The 23,890-nt window shown below is 36.6% G+C and overlaps 3 protein-coding genes and 1 non-coding gene across 4 annotated transcripts; 2 read left to right on the top strand and 2 right to left on the bottom strand.

Moving 5' to 3' along the window:
* LOC109728240 (aldo-keto reductase family 4 member C9-like) lies at positions 4,588–8,081 on the top strand. The gene is made up of 7 exons (XM_020258606.1): positions 4,588–4,834; positions 5,067–5,117; positions 5,361–5,437; positions 6,035–6,122; positions 6,504–6,779; positions 7,185–7,430; positions 7,640–8,081. The coding sequence occupies exons 1-7, from the start codon at positions 4,694–4,696 to the stop codon at positions 7,721–7,723; spliced, it is 963 nt and encodes a 320-aa protein (XP_020114195.1). The 5' UTR covers positions 4,588–4,693; the 3' UTR covers positions 7,724–8,081.
* On the top strand, positions 8,842–13,574 carry LOC109727771 (uracil phosphoribosyltransferase-like). The gene is made up of 12 exons (XM_020257948.1): positions 8,842–9,067; positions 9,177–9,281; positions 9,365–9,443; positions 10,052–10,110; positions 10,408–10,485; positions 10,601–10,682; positions 11,263–11,311; positions 12,132–12,193; positions 12,642–12,709; positions 12,874–12,929; positions 13,039–13,086; positions 13,249–13,574. Exons 1-12 carry the CDS (start codon positions 8,918–8,920, stop codon positions 13,298–13,300), a joined length of 888 nt encoding a protein of 295 aa, XP_020113537.1. The 5' UTR covers positions 8,842–8,917; the 3' UTR covers positions 13,301–13,574.
* On the bottom strand, positions 14,859–19,741 carry LOC109728229 (PRA1 family protein A1-like). Its single transcript, XM_020258595.1, has 8 exons — positions 19,365–19,741; positions 19,141–19,181; positions 18,980–19,058; positions 16,884–16,970; positions 16,715–16,803; positions 16,544–16,615; positions 16,325–16,453; positions 14,859–15,219 (listed from the first exon to the last, which is right to left on the bottom strand). Exons 1-7 carry the CDS (start codon positions 19,520–19,522, stop codon positions 16,350–16,352), a joined length of 630 nt encoding a protein of 209 aa, XP_020114184.1. The 5' UTR covers positions 19,523–19,741; the 3' UTR covers positions 14,859–15,219; positions 16,325–16,349.
* Positions 20,300–20,373, bottom strand: TRNAV-CAC. The gene has a single exon. It is a non-coding gene; the product is annotated as a tRNA-Val (tRNA).

The raw sequence follows: 23,890 nt of genomic DNA, 5'->3' as shown, positions 1-23,890 counted from the left end.
CCACAACCTGATGTTCTGACCATCGCCAAGCTCAAAAGATAAACCACATTTGAAGGCGTCGCGGCATTGCAGAACACCTTTCCACCACTGCGAGTGGGGTACAAAACTTCTTCCCTCATGTAAAGGTCGTCTTCTGGCATAATAGAGGCATGAAATCAATTTGGGCCACAGTAATTGTGGTTCGTTGAAGAAGCGCCACCACCATTTAGAAAGCAGCGCCAGATTCATTCCCTCCAAATCTTTGATCCCTAACCCACCTTCTTTTTTACTTTTACAGATAGACTTCCAACTGACAAGACAGGCTCCTCCAGAAATGCTAGCGCAGCCTTTCCAGAAGAAAGATCTTCTAAGTGATTCGATCCTGTGTAAAACCCATTGCGGCGCTTTGTAGATGGAGAAGTAGAATAGCGGCAAGTTAGTGAGAACCGAGTTGACGAGCGTAAGTCTACCCCCATAGGATAGAAGTTTGGCTTTCCACCCCTCGATTCTTGCTGATATACGATCAATGACCGGAGCCCAATCTTCCCTTCGTAGGTGTTTATTATAAAGCGGTAGACCGAGGTAGCGGAACGGGAATTTCCCAACTTTACATCCAAGGATGTTAGCAAGTCTGTTGGCTCTTTGGGGGTTAGGGCCCAGATAATACAGGTCTGATTTGTCCATGTTGATTTTCAGACCTGAAGCCCACTCGAAGATATACCAAATAAACTGTAGGTTTCGCATTAAGTGTTTTCTAGGCTCGGAGAAGAAAATTGTGTCATCCGCGTATTGGATCAGCATAGTTTGACAGTCAGTGGACGGTCCAATACCACAGAGAAGGTTGTTATTCCTTGCAGTATCAGTCAATCTAGCTAAGCAGTCAGCCACCAAAATAAAGAGGTAGGGCGAGAAGGGGTCGCCCTGTCTAAGACCCTTTCTCATCTTAAACCAATCAGTCGGGGTGTCGTTGACTAAAATGGCTACTTTGGCGTTGCAGATGCACTGCTCAACTCATGCCCACCATTTGTCGTTGAAACCAAGCCAGTATAAAATGCTTTTCAGGAAGTCCCAGCGTACGTTGTCAAAGGCCTTTTCAAAGTCAGCTTTAATGCATACACATTCCTTTCCAGTCTTCGAACACCAGTTAATTAGTTCACTTGCAGTTACGAATGAGTCCATCAGCAATCGGTCTTTGAGAAAAGCTGATTGAGTTGGTGAGATAATAGATGACAGGGTGGGGGCTAGTCTGTTAGCCAGGACTTTGGAAATGATTTTTTGAATGCTGTTGATAAGGCTAATTGGACGAAAGTCGTTGGCCTTGCGTGCTCCTTCTTTCTTCGGGATTAGGCAAAGAAATGAGTAGTCTGAGGGGCCGGTGAATAGGTTATTATCATGCAAGTCAGTGAGAACTTTTAAAATATCCGTTTTGACAGTCTCCCAGAAAGTTTGGAAGAAGGAGAGGGGGAAGCCGTCTGGTCCCGGAGCCTTGTCACTTCCAAGTTGGAAGGTGGCGGTTTTGATTTCCTCGATTGTGAAGGGGGACGTAAGGGAGTCAGCATTGTGCAGTCTATTAGAGAGGTAAAGGTTACTCCAATCCCCATAAGACATCGCTCTGTCGTCTGCTTGTCCAAACCGTTGTTTAAAAGCTTGCAGGAAGAATGACCGTTTGGTAGCTTCGTTGGTGATTTCTCTCCCGTAGTTGTCTTCAATCACATCAATCGAGTTGGAGCGTTTTCGCCCGTTAGCCACTGCATGAAAAAATTTAGTGTTGGAGTCACCTTCCTTTAGCCATTGTTGTTTGGCCCTTGTTTTCCAAAGAATTTCTTCCTCCCCCAAGATAGAGAGTAGATGACGTTTGAGATTGGCTCGCTTGTCTATTAGATCTTGGGGGAGGTCGTGTTGTTCTTCTAAGAGATCAATGTCATGCAGTTCATCCTCTAATATCTTCTTCGAGAGCGATATGCTATAGAAACTCGTTTTACACCATTCTTTAATTCTGGTTCGGCAGTGTCTGAGTTTGGCAGTAATTGTGAGGATACCCGAATTCTTGTCAGCAATTTCATTCCACCAGATTGGCACCTTCGAGTGGAAATCTTCTTTAGTGAGCCAAACCCTTTCGAATCGGAATCGTCTGGGTATGAGTTGCGCTTCGGTGGATAAGATGATCGGTGCGTGATCGGAAGTGATCCTAGGGAGGGCTTTGACCTTGCTGTGAGGAAAAGATTGGTCCCATTCAGTTGAAACGAGGAACCTGTCTAGTTTTGCCAGAGTGAGTCTGCATTGCATGTTTGACCAAGTGAAGCTTTGGTTGGACAGAGGGAGATCTATGACCGCTAAGTTGGAAATCAGATCAGAGAACATAGCCATAGCCTTAGAGCTCCAGAGGTTTCCTTTTCGTTCAGATTGATTTTTGGTAAAGTTAAAATCTCCGCAGATCACCCAGTTGGAAGTGCAAACCCCGCGTAAAGAGAGAAGCTCGAGGCAGAATTCATCCTTGCCGTCCCAGGTAGATGGCCCGTAGACGTTCGTGAGGAAGAAACGCTTTCTGCTCTTGAGACAAGATAGATGGAGAGTGAGAGAGTGCTTTCTCACGATAACCTCGCTACAAGAGAAGAATTTGGAGCTCCAACAAGTGATGAGCCCACCAGAAGCCCCAGATGCAGGAATAAAGTGGCTTCTATCAAAAGCAGATCCGCAGCAAGAGCGAAGAAAAGAGCGAGATACACTATCCACTTTAGATTCTTGGAGACAGATGACGGAACGAACACGACTGGAGACAACAGACTTGACACAACGGCGCTTAGAGGGGTCGTTGAGACCCCGAACATTCCAACACAAAATGTTAAACATCAGAAAGGAAAGACACACAAAACACAACACCCGCGCCTCCTCCAGCCTCTCCTAGGCCTTCCCACTCAGGAACTCAAGGAAGTCCTTAGCAGCGTCTTCATGAAGGTCCACCCCGCAGCGAAGACCTTTCGCCTTAACTTTTTTCTTGGATTTTTTAGTATGAACGGAAGTATGAAGAGTCCATTATAGTCCTTTTTGGAATGAATGAAAAATATAATAGTAGAGACCTTTTATCTTGAGTTTTGAAAATTTATCGTGATATCAGAACACAGTGGAAGTAATGTCCTATGTTTTATGGTTATTTTCAATTACAGTTTAGTCATATATTTGTTATTGTACCGTGTAGTAGTAGTGGTTTCTCATCCACTTGCCAAAATTAACTACTTATTTTTGCTTCATCTCAATAGAATGGAATGTCTAACTGATTCAGCTAGCACTTTTAAGGTACGTAATCCTTTTTTTTTTTGGGTTTACTCATGCTTCCTACTATGCTGTATGATTTAAACAGATAGAAAACAGGAATCAGCAGTGTAATGTCATTTGCATTATCAAATATTAGTACATTAATATCGCTGTGTCATGAAATCAAACTTTTTAATTACAACAAACTTCTGTTTTGGATGCTTTGTATAAGTTCATTTGACTATGATCTGCAGGTTAAGCTAGTTCGGGGAGAATGGTTTATCCACCCTCAGAGCATTTACAAAAGCGTCCAGGAGCTATGGGATGGCGAAATCTAAGCACTTACATGACTTATTTTTAGCTACAGTATAATCTTAATATATTTGTTACTTTTTTAATAAAAGAATACCACTTCTCTCTGCATTGATTGTTGTTTCTCACACTTTTCATGTACGCTTACCTTGTTGGTTTTGTTTCAACTTATATATGCAATATGTATCAACTTTCTCATATATTTCATGTGTTTAAGTGGTTGCATGATTCACGAATTTTTTTATGGTGATCAAGTGTATATGAGATGTTAAATTTTCGTCTACTTTTACAAGTTGCTTTAAAGTTCTCACGTATATTTCCTTTTCCCCTGAGAGCTCAGAACTGAAAAACTAATTCAATAAAGAAGTTGATGCAAGTAGAACAGATCTAATACAAGAGGATCGAATCGTGAAATAAATAGACAATTAATAAAACCTCTTCCTTTTTATTGTCAAAGCTAGTCCTTGGAGAGATGAAAGGGATGGCACAATAATAAACATAAAGGCCCATTCTACCAGGCCCAAGTAGTCTAATGACCTTTAACAAACTGAAATAAGGCCATGAACCAAAATAGGCCCGTAAAAGCCCATGGATATAGCTTTTGTTTCCTTTTCATGGGCCATCCATGGATATAGCTATTGTTTGCATTTCATGGCAGATCCCACTGGCGCATACCACATTCTAGTATTTTTTTTTTAATTTTTTATATTTTCCCGATTGTTTAAGTAATATATTGCTTTAAAAAAAAGACCATTACGTGGATAATTGAAGATGAGCTACATAACAGCAAAAATAAATTATCCCCCATATATTTTATACGTATTTATCACGGAAATCAAAGAAAATAGATTTTTTTTTAAAAAAAAATACTTGGCCTTAAACATAGAAGAGAGTTTTTCTCGCCATGCCAACCAAATTACAAATGGTTGAGCGGGTCAGAATCCCAACACACTGCATTGTATCCGGACTATCATCAGAAAAAAAAAAAAGGAAAAAAAAAAAGAGAGAAAGAAATTAATAAGTGGCTATATTTATTTTCCATTAATTCTCTCCTATTTCCTTTTTTTTTTTTGGTATCCTTTTGCTACATTACATTTGCATTTTATAATAATCTCTACAAACACTGCGATTTGTTGAGAAAAGGAGAAAGATGGCTAACGGCGAGAAAACGGAATTTCCCGAGCCGCGTTACTTCGAGCTTAACACCGGCGCGAAGATGCCGGCCGTTGGATTGGGCACTTGGAAGGCTCCGACGGGTCTCGTCGGTGACGCCGTTATTAACGCCGTTAAGGTCTTTCCTTCTTCTTCTATTCTTTAAAAAAAAATAAAAATAAAAAATCAATAACGTATAATTTCAGGAAGATGCTCACATCTTTTTCAGAAATATTAGCTTTGAGTGGGCCAATTTGTTATGCTTATTTAATATATCAAGTACTTGTTTTTTAGAATATTTAATAAATTTAATAGGCACAATAAGCGAAAACATCTCAACAAAATTTATGGATTTTGTTTATATTTTGCAGGCTGGTTACAGGCATATTGATTGTGCCAGAGTTTACGAGAATGAAAAGGAGGTAAATCGAGATTCATCTTATAATGATTCATTAAATATTTATTGTGTTGTCACAGTTCAAGTCACATTCTTTCACTAGTAATTCGTTGTCGATAAGCGAAAGGCACTTTTAATCAATCAATTACTGAACATTTTGGCTTCCATTTGGTACTTCATAATTGTTGTGATAATCTGTGGAAATATTTATTGTCGATTGAATCTGCAATTGCGGTGCAGAATATTATCTGTATGTAATTTGATGCAGGTTGGAGATGCCTTAAAGAAGATGTTTTTGGACGGAGTAGTCAAACGCAGCGACCTCTTTATCACTTCCAAACTCTGGTAAATAACTATTAAGCTGTGATTAATAGAATAGTTTTGATTTGTCTTTCACAAAGGTAATTTCTCATCTGTGACTTTATGTTTCTGCGGTGAATGCACATTTCATTGTTGTATGCTAACTAAAAACGTAGTTATGTTAACTGTTTCGTCACCTTCAACCAGTTAGGAGACTACTGCGCCACATAACTGCAAGATAGAGTGTTCTTAGTGGATTTGTTTCAACGCCTTACGCAAAGAACTAAGATGAAACAATTGGTCCTCTTATATTGGAATTAAAAGTTGGTAATAGGAGTTAGTTGAAACACTCAGCCATTTAAAAATGATATTCCAATTCATAAGGATGGCCTTTCGTCCTTAAGTTCCGTCCAACTATATCGGTGATGCGAGGCATTCTTTCTCACAACTTCTTTGCAACTTTGTTTTAATTCCTCGTCGCTTAAAGGTGCTACTACTCATGCATATGGTATATGCGGGGCTTTGATGTTGCAGAGCTTTTAGCGGGGCTACATATACATTTCCTTGTAAATGTTTCAGAATGCCAGCTTAGTATACTAACTGAGCTGCAGGAATCATAATAATATGGTTATTTCTGAGCAGGTGTAGCGACCACGCCCCCGAGGATGTTTCCAAGGCACTGAGTAGCACACTACAACACCTGCAGCTGGACTTCATAGACCTCTATCTGGTGCCATTTCAATCTCTAATTCTCTGTTCACCTGTTCTTTACAGTATTTTAAAGTGATTGAGGGCCATGTTGCCCAGCTGGAGCTCCTGCTTGCTTGAGTACAGCATAATTAGAGTTATTGGAAGAAGCATTAGAGTGTCTCTGTTAGAATCCTCCCAATAGTTTTTCATTGTTGTAAAAGTAGAAGTTTCAAATCAAAACTTCAGTTTTTAGAATACGAAAGCTTATTTTAGCTTTCTGCAACATCAAAATTTTACTTCGGACTTTTTATTTGCCAGATATGTGGTTTCTAAAAGTTGCCGCTTTCTGGAATAGAAAAGCAGAAGTTAGGCCAAGCAAGCTATTAGAGCATGTTCTTTACCGTAATGATTATCTCTTCAGATCCACTGGCCTATTCGAACAAAACCCGGCTCGCGAGGATTCGAAGCCGAAGTGATGCTCCCTCTCTGCCTAGAAGAGACATGGAGCGCTATGGAAGGGTTGTACGCATCGGGGCAAGCACGAGCCATTGGCGTGAGCAACTTTTCCACAAAAAAGCTGCAGGATCTTTTGGCTCATTCGAAGGTGCCACCGGCCGTAAACCAAGTCGAGTGCCACCCAGTGTGGCAGCAGCCTGCCCTTCATAACTTTTGTCGCTCCACCGGCATCCACCTCTCGGTAATAAAAAAGAGTTTGTTGTATTTAGCACATCTCCAAAATTATAGTAAGATCAAATGGTTGACAAAAAAAATTGTCTTGAATTTCAATCCAGTTGCAATATTGTCATCAGAGTTTTAATGTTAACATTTTGATCCCTGTAGCTTGTTTTCGTCGCTGTTACTGTTAAGTGCTGCGATGCAAGCATCACTAGTAAAATTGAATCCTCTTTATACTCCCACAATAGCAAGTCCAGTTCTAAGATTACGCTTACTTGGTGACTATTGGACACACTCAGTTTGTTAAGCAGAAGGGGCTGGATTGCTGAAATTGAAGCACTAATGTAATTGAAATTGAGATCATACAGCAAGGGCAAATTTTTAGACATAGAACATCTCTTCTTCTCGTTGATGCCAATTGAAACAGGCATATTCTCCGCTGGGATCACCAGGATCGTGGGTCAAAGGCGAGGTTTTAAAGGAGCCCATCCTGATTGAAATAGCTGAAAAGCTCAATAAATCGCCGGCGCAAGTCGCACTCCGATGGGGTATACAAAGTGGGCACAGCGTGCTACCAAAGAGTACGACCGAATCTCGTATAAAGGAGAACCTCGATCTGTTTAGTTGGTGCATTCCTCCAGAACTTTTCTCCAAATTCTCTGAGATCCAACAGGTACCTGTTTCTTAGGGATTTTATCCTCTACTTATAACCTAATGCAACTTGATGCACATGCGTGATTCTACGAGCAAGCGTATATATCGATGAGAAAGACAAACATACGACATAGAAGTTGACACTATGTTTAATCAGCAGATCTCGCGTAATTTTCATGTTACTGTTGTTTGTTGGCCTCACTGATCTGTTGTAACTGGTTTGCGCAGACGAGGCTTCTTCAAGGAAACTTTGCCGTCCATGAATCAGGACCGTATAAGAGTCTTGAAGAGCTGTGGGATGGTGAAATATGACTTGGGGGACAAAAATTCCGTGAGGGCGCGATTTTGTGAGATACACCCTTTTTTTTTTTTTTTACTGTAGGATAGTAATAATTCCAAACCATGAGGGCGCGATTTTGTGAGATACACCCTTTTTTTTTTTTTTTTACTGTAGGATAGTAATAATTCCAAACCGAAAGCACCGTTGGTGCTAATGAACATCTCAGTAAGCATGCAGATTTTCTTTTTACTGACATTGGGACTGTTCAGTTTTGGAGTTCAAACTACTAAATGTTGTAGTTTATAAGGTGGCTAAATATCCATTTTGTTGTACTTTCAAATTAATTGGTCGTGTTGAATTGTAACAGGTGAATTGGCCAAAAAAAAAAAAGAAACAAAAAAGTATTGGAATATTGTGAGTAATTGGTTTTGTAATGGTGCTTTTCCTTTTACCTCTGGTTGGGAAACCACATTGCTGCTACTTGAAAATATGGTTTTTTTTTTTTTTTTTATTTGTTTAACAGCAGAGTAATTTGAAAGTCATTTGAAATTATCATTATTTTCAATTGTAACTTTGTATATGCTTTTTCAGAAAGTTTTTTTTTTTAGGGGAGAAAGATAGTAAGCTATTCATTTTTGTTCATTTTTTTTTTAAATAAACTTAGTTAGAAATATAAAATAACTAGTCTTTAAATATATATCAACTATCAAAACTTTTATTATTATTTAAAAAGTTCTTCGATCATACAATAAATATTTTCGCTTTTCTCTTCACACCCCACCCACATTCACACAGATACATGCAAAAAAAATTCTTTAATTATTTAATAAGTATTTTTTCTTATATCTTTACACACGCATACAGCCATACACATCATTCATGGGAAAAAGTTTATTATGTAATATTTACACCGTACACATAATTCGCAGGAGGAAGTTTATTATGTAATATTTACACCATATTATTTATTTTCAGCATATTTTTTTTAAAAAATATAATAAAAATATTTTTAAAAAAATTATATGATAAGAGGGGTAAATTCTAAAAAGTTTTTTTGATTGAAGTGTTGCATTAACTTTTTATTCCCACACACACGCGCCGGGCCCAACAAAAAAAAAAAAAAAAAAAAAAAAAAAAAAAAAATTCCAACTGAACACTATCCTTTTCACTTTTCTCTCTCTCCTCATCTCCTACGGCCTACCCCGAATCTCCCGCTACTTCCTTCCATGGCGACCTTACTCAGAATCCAGCTACAGCGCCCTCCCGATACGCCGCGCATATCGCCAACACTACTTTCCCCCCAACACTTCCCAAACCCTACCCTCCTCCGCTCTCTCTCCCTCCCCTCCTCTACCACTCCTTCCCCCATCCTCAAGGTACGCTCCCCTCCTTACCTCTTCTTCTTCATCGATCCGCAGCTCTCTCGCAAACCCTAACGCGCCTCTCCTCCTCCTCCTCCTCCTCCTCCTACCCCCAAAACCCTAGATAGCATTCGTGAGGCGAAGATCGAGCCGCGCCGTTGCCGCCACCGTGGCGGCGAGTTCCGACGCCGTGATGAATGCGAAGCCCATGCAGGGCGAGAGGATGCTGGTAGATCTGTTGTTGTAATGTTGTTTTATGTTGTTTTGAATGATTATTTTTCTTCTCATGTTGGTTTGATTTGTGCGGTTTAGGTTATGGTTCCGCCGCATCCGTTGATCAAGCATTGGATCTCTGTTCTCAGGAACGAGCAAACCCCCAGTGCGATTTTTAGTAAGTTGCTCGTTTTAGATTTTATCGAAGCTTGTATGTTTTGGTAAAAATGTGCTCAATAATTTCATTCTAAAATTACAGCTTAACTGCAGTTTTTTTTATATATATCTTTAAGTATGTTAATAATGCATCAATATGTATATTTCAACTGTTATAAATTAATGTTAAAGAATTGTTTGATATTTGATTGTTAATTCAGGATAAAATTCTCTGTTTTTTTAGAAACCGTGGTCAAGTGACTGTAACATTGTTGTAGTGAATGTAGGGTTAACATTTATTGATCAGACACTCAGTCATATTGTTATATGAATATTTTGCATCCATAAAGATTCTTTTCCATATCTGAATTTCTTTCTGATTTTATCTCCAAGACAAGTATACTATTAAGTACAGTTTCCTTTTCTCCCTATGAAGAATTCATTTGGAGTTCAAATTTGAATGTATTTAACAGAAGAGTTATTACCCTGGATATTCGATTGCCATATTTCAAGTAAAGCTCACCACTATATTTTATTATTCTGGGTTTACGCTGCAAATTCAGTTACCATATTACCTAGTTGAATTACATGATATCGTAATTAATATCTTCTCTGCTAATCCTGTTGTAGAGAGCGCCATGGCAGAGCTTGGGAGACTACTCATCTATGAAGCTTCGAGGGACTGGCTGGTGAGTTAAATTTCAGTCAGCAGCCACCACTTCTTTAATAGTTATTTGACATTATTTCCAAGCATATCTCTTTTGTTTTAACTTGGTCTAAGACCAATCTTAGAACTAACTGGCACATTTGGAGATGTCATTGCTGAAAAGCTACAATTCCTTTGGAAAACGAACTAATTCATGATAATACTCTTTATTTTCAATTTATCTAGACTTCCACTGGTTCAATTTCCTTCACTGTTTTGTTCTGGCTTATCACATCTTATCCGAAATTTGACAATTCTATGTATGACTAAATCCTTGCAGCCAACAATCAGTGGAGAGATTCAGTCGCCAATGGGTGTTGCTAGTGTTGAATTTATTGATCCAAGGGACCCCGTGACAGTATGATTGTTCTCGTTTCCTGAATCTCAATATGATTCATTAAAAAATGTGTATAAAGGCTTATTGTTACTTGAGGTTTTCATTATTTCTTACTAATATATTTCTAATCTAGCAGATTATACCTATATTGAGAGCTGGTCTTGCTCTAGCTGAGCATGCTGCATCAATTTTGCCTGCAACACGAACTTACCACTTGGGTAAGCACATTCTGTTGTAAGTTAGAAATAGTTCAGCATACTTTCAAGGTGTTACAATGATGGTTTACATACATCGAACAACTAAATTGCCAACAAAATCCTGTATTATTTAATTAAAATTAAGTTTTTTTTACAGCTTGCATTTTGGCAAGAAATCTAGTTAAGGTAAAACATATACATTTCTATTACTCTATACTTGTAAAACAAAAAATAAAGTTGGCTTGATTTTGGCGTAGTATGACTTGCTCATACAAGAAACTTGTTCCATAGTTTAGTGCCTGATTTTGGTGTAGTATGACTTGCTCATACAAGAAACTTGTTCCATACTTTAGTGCTTTCACATTTCTCATGTCATTTTTCATAGATTTATCAATAAATAAACCAAATATCCTAATCTAAATTGGCTTAACATTTGGATGATTAAAAGAAAAGAAAACATATTATGCTGCCATCTGATTAATGTCGGTTAATTAGTTAGAACAAACCTAGTACTTTGTTTCCTAGGTTATCCAACTTAGAACTTCTTCTACATCTACATCTTACTCAGCTAACTTAAGTTCTCTTGTGAGTGCACATGCAGGCATGCGTAGGGATGAGGAAACACTACAGCCATCTGTATATCTGAATAAGTTTGTGCTTATTTCCTTGCGTGGTTTTATGTCACTTTAGCTCTGAACATCTTTTATCTACACATTTGTCGTCGTTTTTTTTTTCCCTTTTTTTCCATGCCGGCTGGTACAAGTCAGTATGATCTAGCCTCAGTACTTTTCTTGTGCATAGTTTAAATTTTTATGCTATCTCATCTTTCTCTTATTTAAAATAGGCTTTTAAGTGTCATTCCGACGTGTAGTTTTTGCCATTTAGGTAGAAAGTAATACATTTCTGTAGCACCATCAATCATTTGGTTGGAACAGCCAAATTTCCTGGACCTAAAGTCATTTTCAATATGTTTGTTGGTTATGTTTATTGGCTTTTTGTTTTAACGCGGTTGGCTAATGATTCTTTCATGCTTATGTCTTTCATCTTTTGTCTGGCTTCTAGAATTTTTCACTTACTTATGCAAGACAGTGTGATCCTTTTTCTTGTCATGTTTGCAGATCAATTACATGATTTTTGCCAAAACCAAAAGATTTTGAAAGATAATTGAGCTCTTGGGGTGTTTGTTAAATTGGGGCTGGGGTTTTATCGTTAGATTTTTTCTTTTTTTAAAGAAAACTACCAAACTACTAACCTGTGAGCCAGTTTCACTTTGTAACAAGCTTCTGAATTTGCTGAATTCCAGTCAACATTGTTACTTCTTTCCTTGATTCCATGCAACTTAATAATCACTGCTAAAACCAAACACCACTTTGAATGTTCATTTCTTCGTACATACCTATCGCATGTGTTATTACCAAAGGATGAAGTCAGTTGAAGTCTATGATATAATTTTCTCTTTATGAACTGCAGCTTACCTGAGAAGTTTCCAGAGGGATCTCGTGTATTAGTTGTTGATCCTATGCTAGCAACTGGTAATTTCTTTTCTTCTATTGCTCTTATCTCACCAATTATTAAGCTTCTACAATCTCTAATTAAACCACACAGTTTTAACACTAGAATTACATCTGCTGAATCAGAGATATAGCACTTAGGTTATTCAAGTTTGTCCAAGGATTTTCAACGAGTGTACTGTCACATTATTATGCTGATTTGCAGCAACTTTCAACGATTACCTAATTGTGTTTATGGCAAATTAATTGATCATAACCTCATGGTTTCAGCAGTACAGGCATGTAAAATTCAGTGTTACATGTGCTCTAAGGTTGTATGCTAAGAAACTCATGGTTCTTGCCCTTTGATAATAAATTAGACCAACCTACTGGTTGTCATTGACTTCACAGAGCTCAACTCGGTCTGCATGTAGCAAATTAATGTAGTGCCTAATTTTCGCCTTGATTTGTATTTAAACCTCTGCTGCAGGTGGCACGATTGTTGCAGCTGTTGACTTGCTGAAGGACCGCGGAGTTGGTAGCAAGCAAATAAAAGTTGTGAGTGCACCAAAACTTCTCCTTCCAACTAATCTTTTGTTCTCTTAAACCATGATGATAGCTTTTTTAATTAAAAAAAAGGCTAAAAAATTAAAATAATTAAAAAGAGAAAGAAGCTCTAGTCATTCTGTTCCTCATATTTTGTCAACCAATCTCCGACGCAGATATCTGCTGTCGCTGCTCCTCCAGCTCTTCAGAAGCTCGGTGAGAAATTTCCAGGGTAAGTTGCGATAACTTTTGGCTCAACTATCAGATTGTTGTGTGTTCTGGTTTCACTAAATTCTTTGCTTCCCGATTTTTATCATTTTTTTTTATTTGTTCCCCTTCAGGCTGCATGTCTATACTGGGATGATAGATCCAGTTGTGAATGATAAAGGGTATTGCTCGATTACTCCATAACAAAATTCGCCGTTGCATATTTTGATTCACATATTGAACCGCACTCGTCATGCATGCGCACATCCATATGCTGTTATGTAAAGTACTGATTTATCATTGGTTCTCTCTCTTGACATTCACTATTTGTGCAATGGTATTAGGTTCATAGTGCCAGGAATGGGAGATGCAGGCGACCGCAGCTTCGGAACCTGATAGTAACGCTCTTTTGTTACTTCTTTCTTACGCCAGCGGTAAGATTCCACCACTTTTACTGCAAACCGATCGCCATTGCATAGTGAGATTATTCAGTTTTGTATATAGCCAGTTAGCTTTAAAAAATTTGTCGATTACATTTTTGTACTCGAGAAAGGGTAACGCTACCCACAAAAAAAAGAAAAAGAAAAAGAAAACGAAACCATACATTTTGTGAAGGGATGTTTCATATTCGGGTGTGATCTACAACGGACCTTTTCATTACGGGCTTTTACAACTCGGTCTCAAAACCAAAAGTTTTCTACTTTAGGCAAACCAACGTGGCATACCAAAAATAAACTTATCAATTGGTAGGCCCATACAGGGATCAAACGGTCCACTTAATCAGGGATTAGACTGGCCTAGCTATGGCCCATTCGTAATCCGGCCCACTATAGAATTATTTATGCAGTGTAATTATTTTTTTAACAAGTGTTTGTGAGCCGACTCGGCTTCTCAGGCGGACTCTGTCCAGGTCCAACTTTTGAAACTTTCCAATTAGTAAAGTCTGCTTTTAGTATCTTATTTTTTTTAACCCAGATCGCAATCCGTCCACTAGCCTCTTTCATACAACGGAGCGCGTAATAGAGAGTACGATACAATATGGAAATAGACATCGTACCATACGCCATTGTGAGTTAAACCCTTCAGAGTTTTCAAGTAATCAAATGTGTTATATAACATTCAAAACACTTGCATACCATATCATAAAGCATAAATTTCGGACATATGCTAGAACTACTAACATGGACTGGTATTCATAATCTGTGATTTTTATCATAACCATTAGGCGTTTGGTTCGCGCTATCTTTTTAAAATTTATAATAATTCAATAGGAATAAAAAAAATATGACGGTGTTTGACTAAACGCACTAAATAATTTAGTTAATAATACTGAATTTACTTGGGAATGAAATGCATTACAAAGTACTAATCTCATTCCTTTGAGGGAAGGTGGCTATCTTTATATTAATGAATTGGAATAATTATAATATGAATAATCTCTTTCTTTCTTCCTACCCGCCGGATAGTTGTTATTATTTTTTTTACACTCTAACCTTATATTTCTTTCTAAATTTTTTTTTTTCTCTTCCTAAACTTCAACTTTTTTTCTCTTTCTAAATTAAGCTATTTTTCTCTCTTTTTTTTAAAACTCAACCCTCTCATTCTCTCTAACCCCAACTTTATTTCTCTTTCTATTTCTTTAATTATATTCTCTCTTTCTAACCTATATTCTCTCTTTTTTTTTTCTAAAAAAATGTTAAAATTTTTTATATTATTATTTAAAATTAAGTAATTAATTAATTGTATATTTTTTGTAATTTTAAATAATATAACCAAACAACGAAATACTATATTCTTAATAATAGAATGAATAAGAATAAAATTTTCGGATATCTTTTTATTTGTAATAATTTTTAAGCGAACCAAACGTGCCCTTAATATTCGCTCCCATCAGCAAAGAGAGACACATAATACATTCCACGGCACAACACAGGATATGGAAACACAAGGCACATAATAAGAACAGCGGTTATATGATACCTCTGCCATTTCACAGAAACAGGGCAGTTTCCTCCAATATGCAGTAGAAAATCATCAAATAATGGTTGCTACCATTGGTTGCATAAGGTTACTGCTTATATTCACATTTTCTTCACTTTCTTCACTTGTACTCTGGACGGGCAAAGTTCTACAGTTTCAAGGCAATTACAAGATCTGTGAAATGTTGTGTACAAAGCAATATCCCTACTCAATATCAGTCCTGCCCCCTTACAAACAACAGTACTAAACTTCAAAAGAACCGTTCTTAATACTATCTCATGAAATGATCCAGCAAAAAGATGAATCACAGGCTTAACACAGTTCACAATCTGTCCCTGCAAGGAAATAGAGTGATCATATACATCACACGATAAACAATCAATAAAAGAGGCTGGTAAGACTATATAACCTACTGGCTGAATATAATCCGTACCAACTGTATTTCTTCTCTCTACTAGTTTCAATATTGTTAGTGATATAACTCCTGAATCGTGATAGAGGTATGGTATTGATTGACAGAGGAGAAGCAAAGTTGACCAAAATATGCCAGTGATAGATAGAAAGAGGTGCAATGCACAGTTAAGATTAGACTTCATTGGTTCAGAGACATGGTAGGCTTCCTAGTCTTGACATCTAATCCTCCTAAAGCATGAAAAAGATCTAGCATATAATCTGACCGTATGGCGAGCCATCGACAAGGGGTGACTAACTGTGCATAATGAGGTAGTTGATTTGCGATAACATTATTATCAAGACATACAAACTACAATCCAACAAATTTGGAGCCACTCCCTTGTAGGTTAAAAGTAGGACATCATATAGCCTAATAATTTGCAAAGATACAGAGAAATGATCTGGAATGGTTATTAAGGTCGGTTCTAAAAGTGAAAAACTTACAACAAAATAATTATGAATTAGATACAGTTCCAAAATAATTCTGCAGGCTTCACTTGGTTTCAACCACACTACACTGTTCCAAGAGAACGACGCAGCACAGGTAGCGTTCCTTTTACACGTTTCTAGTTTCTGCTCACTAAAATGGAGGTGTCTCTAAGTCACACAGTAATATGTTATCACTTATTTGCTTACTTCCCGTGGAGAATATAACTCAAAATGATGAAGTTGACAAATAATTCCCAATAAATTATTTCTTATCCAGAGAGACATAACTAGATAAGAGGAACTTGATAGAAGTGTCAAATAAAAGTTGCTAGAACTCTGAAGCATTTCATATTGTCAAAACCTAAGAGGACTTGAAACAAAGATGAATCATCATTATTCTCCATATGCTATTATAAAAATGATAGTTGCCAGTTCTGTACTAGCTAAACACTAAGAAATATGTAAATCACAAATGTATGGATAACATCAATATGATGGACAGACATAGGACTATGTACATAATATTTTAATAGAAGGCCAAGTATTGAAGCTCCTTACATGATATAAACTCAGAATGGAACAGTTACAGCTCACTGTAATTGCGCCATACTGCACGAAACTCCTCTCTAAATGTGTTCAGTCGTGCTTTGAGATTAGGTGTTCTAAAGCTGGCATGAAGCAGAGTTACTGCACAAAAATAGTTGAAAACCAATTTATTTAGATGTCTAAAAGATTAAAAAATAACTCATAATAAAAGATACACATGTTCTTCCTTACCAAGTAGTCCAATAAGAATTGCCCAAAGAACAGTGAGAAGGTTACAGGAGGTCAACCAAAGGATGCAACTAGCTGTAAAAAATGTATAATGGAGACAGCTATTATTTATTCAGTCACATATAAGAACAAGTGAAAGAATGACATCATAACACAAAGTTACAAAACTATAACCTGCAGAAAATATCAAGACGAACACCCAACGAGGTCGCCCACATATGTGAATAGCCCTTTTAGCAGTTGGTCGTCCACGAATAACAGGGCTGAGTGTAAAAGTGTTATCAGAAGGCATGCAAAACATTTATATATCAAATGTGTCAACATCAAGGGATAAGCATCTTACGCCATGGGTGGCCTCAACTTTGCAGCAAGATGCGGAGAAAATTGTCTCACGGTCCTCGTAACTTTCTCATTAAAAGCGACAGCAAAGCTGTAAAATTCGAAATTCAAGAGACCCATCAGGTACAAATCACTAAGTCAGACAGCTCAATGTTTTAGAAGCAACAGAGTAACGGCATCTACAGTTCGTGCTCAACCTCGCATGAGAAAGAGGACAATCAGCTTTTGATGCAAATGGCTAGTGTATACAAATGCACTATAACACTAGAATAATTAAATAAATAAAATCTTTGAATATATAGATTTAGGCTTTCCCGTATGCACTATGTACAAAGAAAACTTGGCTTTTCTCACCCATCTTATCTATCATAGTTTCACAACTACCCTTCCACGTCAGGAAGTGTTTAGTACGTACTGCTCCAATCTTTTCTACAATATCCGGTGGACACTAATCATCTTCACACAAGTACCAGAAATCATCTACTATATCCAATAATTTTGAGATCATGCCGAACAAGCTGGTAGCTAGACTAGCGTGACTTCACCAAGATAACAATAAGTGCAAATCTAGCAACCTTGGCATATTTAATGAACTCTTCAATTTATAAAGTTCTTTCAGAATCCCAACAGGTGTAAGACAACTGCGGTAAAGAATAAACATTTGAAATTAGAAAACACCGCTATGATCTCAAGTACATAAATTTCAATGTTTTCATGATATATTTGTATTCAACTATAGCCCACAGTCCCTGCATATGCATCTGTTCCAAGAGTTAAGGACTTCTCAGTCCAGACTACTTGTCATATAAAGTATCACAAATTTTTACATTTGAGCTCTATGATACAAACTATGCATAAAAAAAAGAAAAGGCAAAAGTAATAATGGCATGATCATTGCTATTTGTTGAAAACTACATTTGAACAATATACAGCATAGGCCTTTGATACTCCGATAGGTGTAAGTGGAATGTGCCTATTTGGCATTTTAGAATGCCTTCTGTTCATACTGTTTGCCCATTGATGTACTGAGGAGCTCCTCATGCCTTCGCCCACCTGTATACTCTTAAGGGGCCAACACCTAAAGCGTGAAAGAATCATAGATTCTTGCAGAGATGTCGGTCTCAAATAAAGAGCATTAGCAATTCCACTATGTTTTTACAAGGAAGAAGGTATGTTGAGAAAAAAGTTATTGACAGAAGGTGTATTAAAGTACAAAATGTGGCATATATGAAAATTTCACTTGGAATTTAAAGGCAAAGCCCCAGCGTGAATATTGTCAAAATTCAATGACACCTTTCAACAAAAAGAAATCTCTAGCAGGCTAAATCGATACATTCTCAGTCCAGTTATCGAGTTCTGCTCAATAATGAATGAGGCCAATAGGTCAAAACATGCAAGTATTTTGGAGTATGATGAACTTTTAAATTCTAACAAATGCAACCAAGGAGATCGTACAGCACCATTCCGCTACCCATTTGCAAAATGAAAATAAGCCCTATAGTTCCTCTTTTCACCCCACATTCCCAATGTACTGTATAAGTACTTTTATCAACTAACATAATTTACATGAAAGCACGTATAAAAAGCTACAGTACTGCAGTTTATCTCTGGTAAGTTGTAAATTATATACCATTCCATGTGAACTTTGAAGTGATAATAAGAAAATTAATCAGTGGGTTTTCCAGTTATGCGAAATTGAGTAAAATATTTATAGGTGTTTGTGTAACAGCACATAACAGCAAGCTACATATGTTCACCTAATACTGAAGCCCCCCCTCGCACACGTGTTGCAGCATGATCTGATGCTTTACAACTTATGAATTAATGGAAAAGGAAAACTGAAAAGAAGATAAGATATACTTCATTCACTTCAGCAACTCTGTGCAATTGAAAAACTTAAAAGTAAGGAAACAGATTGAACACCAATTCATACAAAAAAAAAAAAAGAAGAAAAAAAACTAACAGCATTTTATCTATTCTTATGCACGCCAAAGCAGCATCCATTACTGAATTCTATGCCATCGATAGGCTGATTAGATAGCAATTAAATTACGACCAAAACTGAATCAACATCCATATTATTGAATCAGCAGATCTTACCTATCATTTAGGAATGCAATAGTAAGTCCCGTCAAGATAGCAGCAACAATAGCAAGTGGTTTCCGAAGAAATCCTAACCCTGCAACATCAAACTACCTCAAACAACATAAATCAAAATCAAAATAACTACAATACGAACTACAATTTTATGACCTCCTTACCTAGAATGAACATGATCATGATGAAGTAATTTGTCCTGTAGCTGCAAGACACAATCGAAGCAACGAGTTTAACACGATCATCGATCTTAGATAAAGCTAGCAAAAATTACTACGAAGATCCATCTAGTGCGACGAAAGTGATGCAAATTAGGCGGATTCGTGAGAGATTTCGATCACATTTCATATACAGGGCAAAGAATTGGGATCGATCCGATCGGACTTACTAGTAGAGATTGCACTTGAGGCGACTGTTCCATTTGGAATACGATCTAGGGACGGTGAATCGAGAGAAGAACTCCGAGACGGGCCGCGGGGGGGTCGACCAATCCACCTCGCGAAGGGCGTCGACGAGATCCTCGGTGGTAACGTTTCCCCAATCCATTTCTCGATCTCGTCGTCGTCTCCGCCTATTTCTCGACCCGAAACCGAAACCCTAAAATCTCCCGCCGACGATTAATGCTTCGTCCTCGAGGGCGATGGAGGAGGCTCTTACCAGGATGATGCGGTGGGAGGAATCGGGCCGTGGGTGGTGAACAACGTCTCCGAACCTTTTTTATGACTACCAAGCCCCAATACGACCGACCCCGAGCGCGGTTTGCGTCCGGATCGTAATGGCTCGTAAGAAGTTCGAGAGGAAGGTTCTAGAAACTTCTAGTTTTTAGTGTGACTGTGTTTCTGTGTGGGCTTAAGCCCAAAGGCCTGTTTGGTGTTAGGAGCAGGCCCTTTTGACCTTAAGGCCCACCTTACGCTGGTAGATGAAGTAGCATTGCAGCAAAATTATAAAGTACAAATATGCCTCTCTAATTTAGTGTAGTCATTAAAAATTGTACAGTAAACATTACACGATTCGCTGTAATATACGAAACATAATATTATATGCAAAAATAAATATAATAGTTTTTATCGTATTTTATCACTGCACCTAACATATTCCATAAGTAGATTTATCGGTTTGATGTTGAAAATAAATAAAAAAGTATGTAATATATTTGTCTAAAATTTTTAAAATATCAAAAATATAATATTTTAATCAAATTAATGTGATGCTATGCAACATATGACGCTTGCATAATCAAATTAAAATTATTTTAATAATTCTTTTTTTCTTTAACCGGATGAATTATAATCTGCATACAAAAAAATAAAATCAAAATTTTCATGTCTGAGCCCGGGTTCGAACCGGGGACCTCTAGTGTGTGAGACTAGCGTGATGACCGACTACACCACCCAGACAACTATTTTGACGAGTAAAGTTGTAAAAGACAAAGAATATAATCTCAAACGTCATTCGACTGGCAAATTTTTGAAATAACTTCTAATACCCGGTGTGTTAAAGTGAAAAAGTGAGAACACTTTCTCACTTTAATATTCTGTGATTTAAAATGTATCAATTTAGTATTATATGATTTTATTTTTACTTTTTAATTATCATTTTTTTTTTCGTTAAATTAATGACAAAGTTAAAACTAAAGGGTATCCGAAGTGTTAAAACTAAAATTATCAATTTAACACTTTTTCACTTTCATTATTTTTATTATTTTTTTTCGATAAACCTAGATAGGGTACCTGAAGTTTTTTATATATAATTTAACAAAATATTAACTAAAAAACTGACGAAAAGATAAAAATAAAACGACAAGATACTAATTTGATACACTTTAAATTATAAAATACTAAATTAAGAAAGTGTAAAATTACAGGAGTGGTATTTGACGTTTACCCAAATTTTAAAAAAAGTATTTTTTAAAAATAAAAGGGGCGTACATCGAGTCACGGACGAGGGCGCAGTCTTTGTTTTTGACTTTTCTGAGGTAAAAACTTAGAAAAAAAAAAGAAAAAAACATTCGGCTAGAATATTATTATATATCCAATTTGACGGTCAATACATGCCAATTTGACGGTCAATACATGCCAATTTGAATACAATATAAATTTTCAAGTAAACAATATTATTATCGCTTAGATGTGATTTGATAAAATTTTACAAACCATATTTAACGATGTTATATTTTTAACATGTTAGAGACTTTTCTAAGTTATTAGCTTTTTCAACAATGTGTGTCATGTGTGGCAATGAATAGGAAACAGTTGACCACTTATTAGTAGAGTGTGTAGTCAGTAAGTTCCTTTTTCTTTCCCTTCTAGAGGCGCCCTACATCTATCCATCATGTGAGGATGTCAAGTTCGTTTGGAAAGAGTTGATGAGGAGGCAGTTAAAGACGGACACGTTGAAGTCTCAAATTCTTTCGGCGGCCATCTGGTGGACGATTTGGTGCGAAAGAAATAATTTTATTTTCCGAAAGTTGCCTATGAATGTTATTTCTACTGCTCATCATATTAGAGCTCTAGTGAAGGAGTGGATTGATTTTTGCAGAGTAGGGTGATGTTGGTCATTATTCTTTGTTGTACCTTTTTTGTTATTCTTTTAGGTACCATTTGGTTCGGGGATAATCAAAAAATGATTATTCCAGGGATAGGTATAAATTGAGATATAAGCGGAGGTTAGATCAATTTTGCATTTGGATGAAAATTAGGTTATTCCTAGAAATAAAAAAATAGCGTTTGGTTAGGTAAGATGGAATAAAAAAGATAGTAAACTTTTATAAATAAAAAATAATGATATTACCATCTTATTATATTTGAATTTGAATTTTTAAATTTTTAAATTTAAAATTTTAACTTTCAAATTTTAAATTTTAAAATTAAAATTTATAATTTATAATTTAAAATCTCAAATTTTAAATTCAAAATTTTAAATTTTAAATTTCAAACTTTAAGTTTAAGTTCAAATTTAAATTTAAAAAATATAAAATATCAAAAATTTTTAATTTTAAAAATTTAAAATATCAAATTTTAAATTTAAAATTTAAAATTTAGAATTTAAAATTATAAACTTTAATTTGAGATTACAAATTAATTTTAAAATTTTAATTTTTAAATTTAAAATTTTATAATAAGAATAGGGGTGAAACAATTAATAAAAATAATTTATTAAATAAATTTATAAATTTTTTTAAAATTATGCTTAAACTTAAATTTAATAAAAATTATTGTAATATTTAAATAAAATTTATTATAAAATTTTAATAATAATATTTAAATATAAATAATATTTATTAATATAGTACAATTAATAATTTTATAATAAAAATAATATATTATAATATATAACATATTATATTTATATAATTTAGTTTAATTTAATTTATAATTTTAATTAAGTTTGAAATTAAGCATTGGAATAGCGTAATGGTGGAATAGCAAATCCCTTTCTATTCCAGGATAATCGGGAATAGTAAAGTTTGACCGGAATATTTTATCCCGGCAATAAATGTTTCCGTTTGGCAGAATAGCGGGGATAACTTTCGTTATCCCCGCTTATCCCCTGAACCAAACAGGGCCTTAGTTTTTTCTCCTTCGTTTAGTTGCCTACATGAGGACCTAGCTGCCTCACTCTATGTGGCTATGTAGCTAAGTTCATTTACCTAATGAATGAAGCAGGTAGCTACCTCTCTCAAAAAAAAAAAAAAAAACTTTTTCAACAACAACACTTTTTTGCTTACCTTATTTAATTCATGACTATAAAAAAAAATCTTAAACAATATTTGAATTATACACTACTGGTAGAATATATTTCTATCGTTCAATGTTGGCCAATTTATATAAAAAAATCTACAAATTTTAAGATTTTGCAAAACCGGGCCATCTTTTTTTTTTTTGCAGATTCGGGCCAGATTTTTCGCCATCGGATGAAAATATCCTTATTCATTTTCTTTCTCTCTCTTTTTTATTTTCCTTCGCTATTTTCTTCCGCCTCTCTTCTGCAGCGCCCGCCCTCCCCATAGTCTCCTCCTCCTCTGACGAACCCACCTCCTCCTTCCGCAGCCTTTCTCTCTTCCACGATGACACCCCGACCTCCTCCCCCGATCCGACCCCATCTCGAGTTCCGCTACCTCCTCCTCCGCGACGCCCACCCTTCCTATCGCCTCCTCCGACAAACCCACATTCTCTTTCCGCCGCCTCTCCCTCTCCAATGACGACCCCCCCACCGTCTCCGCCTTCGCCGGCACCGAAGAAAGAGCGAACAAAGATATAGAGGACAGAAAAAAAATAAAAGTAAAAATTTAAAAAAATAAAGAAAAAAATTGTCTATTTGAAAGACTATTATATATTGTTACTATTATCGAAAAATACGAAAAATCAGAGAAAAAGGAAGAAGAAGATGAATGTTGCACTGTAAAAATTAAATTATACCGTTTTTTTAAAAAAATTGCACTGTTTAAGGTGAATGTTACACTCTTTGAAACAAAAGTTGCACTCTTTTGACAAATATTACACTGTTTTTAAAAAAATTACACCGTTTTTCTTTCTCTTCCTCATCTTCCTCCTTCATGGCGTCCATGGCCTGCATAGCGTCAGCGTCGAGCGGGATCGACGCTACATGCACGTCGTACTGCAGCAGCCACGAGCAGTTGCACGAGACCGTGAAGCCCGCAGCAGCCACGCAGTTGTTGTTCTCGGTGACCACCGTGAGGGCCATTCGGACGCCGAGCATGCCGAACTGGCCGTAGTCGAGCAGGCCTAGGTGCGCTGCCTGCACGCAGAGCGGAGGGGAAGAAGAAGAGGAGGAGGAGGAGGAGGAGGAGGAAGAAATGGTGCAAATTTTGTCCAAATTATACCATTTCGTCCAAAATTGCACAATTTCGCACAAAATTGTATCATTTCTCCATCTCCCCCTCTTCCTCTTCCT

The sequence above is a fragment of the Ananas comosus genome, linkage group 23, assembly GCF_001540865.1.
Source record: "Ananas comosus cultivar F153 linkage group 23, ASM154086v1, whole genome shotgun sequence".
Classification (NCBI taxonomy): Eukaryota; Viridiplantae; Streptophyta; class Magnoliopsida; order Poales; family Bromeliaceae; genus Ananas; species Ananas comosus.
The sequence above is the reverse complement of the archived record's forward strand: the minus strand, read 5'-3'. Positions and strand labels throughout refer to the sequence as shown.